The sequence below is a fragment of the Aplysia californica genome, unplaced genomic scaffold (assembly GCF_000002075.1).
Source record: "Aplysia californica isolate F4 #8 unplaced genomic scaffold, AplCal3.0 scaffold00167, whole genome shotgun sequence".
In the NCBI taxonomy this organism is placed as follows: Eukaryota; Metazoa; Mollusca; class Gastropoda; order Aplysiida; family Aplysiidae; genus Aplysia; species Aplysia californica.
In genome coordinates, this window is record NW_004797437.1 from 993,978 (window position 1) to 995,354 (window position 1,377).

At 40.1% G+C, this 1,377-nt stretch overlaps 1 protein-coding gene across 1 annotated transcript in view; it reads left to right on the forward strand.

Moving 5' to 3' along the window:
• The window catches only part of LOC101856653 (collagen alpha-1(XII) chain), a gene marked incomplete in the record, with an annotated part of 17,109 nt that overhangs the window by 3,737 nt on the left and 11,995 nt on the right, over window positions 1–1,377 (forward strand). The window contains 1 exon segment of the mRNA XM_005097917.3: window positions 346–561. Within this exon segment, the coding sequence (XP_005097974.2) occupies window positions 346–561 (216 nt within the window).

The window sequence follows — 1,377 nt, forward strand, 5'->3', positions numbered from 1 at the left end:
AGAGAGAGAGAGAGAGAGAGAGAGAGAGAGAGAGAGAGAGAAAGAGAGAGAGAGAGAGAGAATGAGGATAGAAAGGGAGAATAAACGTTGTTGCGTTTTGCTGGAGAAACAACAACGAAAACAAAAAGGGGGACGTTGCAATAGTGTTTTGGATGAAAAGTTGTTTTTTTGAAGTCATATTATGGAGATTAGGATGCAACAAATACGAAGCTATTAATATGTCAGTGCTTTTAGAATAACACTTGAACATTGTCGTCAAAATTGCCATTGTCCCAACCACACTGCCTGCTTGTCTTGCCTACCACTTTGCCTACCACTATATCTGCCATATATACCTTCCTAGGCGTGAACATTTCTTGTAGCCAGCCCGCAGACATATTTTTCCTCCTGGACGACTCTCGAAGTATCTGGACCGTCTACTTCAAGAATATGATCACCTTTGTGAAGGAACTTGTGGGACAGTTTGATATCAGCACGACTAGCACTAGGATCGCCGCCTCCACCTTCAGCGAAGGGAACAAACCCCAATTTCAATTCGGAGATTACAATACACTGGCCGAGGTATGCTTATTATTAACTTCTCTTCACTTGTCCCCCGATGTAAGGCGTAAGTGAAGTATGATACTTACCGCAACAGTATTGTACTTTTTGCGGAAATTGAGTTAAGACATTTGTTTAAAAATTTATGAAAGAAAGAGCAATTTTTTTACAGAACTGATAAAACACAAACCGGTAATATCCTCTTCGCTCTTTTTCTCGTTCTTATCCTTATCGTCATGACCATAATAATACATAGGGTACGCTATTATATAATTTTCACCATCACTGCCGGAACAGCAAATAAATAACACTATCACTACTAACAACAGCACCAATGATGATGGTGATGATGATTTTTTCTTTCCTTAATGGGCCTGGTGGACTCTGCAAAGAAATCTTCGAGCTAGAGTGATGCTCTTTTTCGGCTCCATTGTCAATATGCTTAGAGGCACCTCCACTCGTTCAAATAACTCCATTCGAATTGCCATTGTTCCTGGACATTCAAACATATGTTTGACATCCTCCCTTTCATGGCCGCGTCTTCGGCAACGTGGGCCGAGCTCTTCATTTATAGAAAAGGTACTCAAAGTGGCAAGCCGTCCCCTTCACGATGGGGAGTACCGTTATCAACGAAGACAGCCACAACCAATGGGGAAGCTTTGATGATGATGATGATTATGACGATGATGATGAGCTATTAAACAAATTTAAACATTTTATTTTGTTGTTTTATTTTTGTCTAAAATTAAAACAAGACTCTCCCTCCTACCCTGCTTACCAAAAAATGATGATGATGATGATGATGATGATGATGATGATGATGATGATGATGATGAT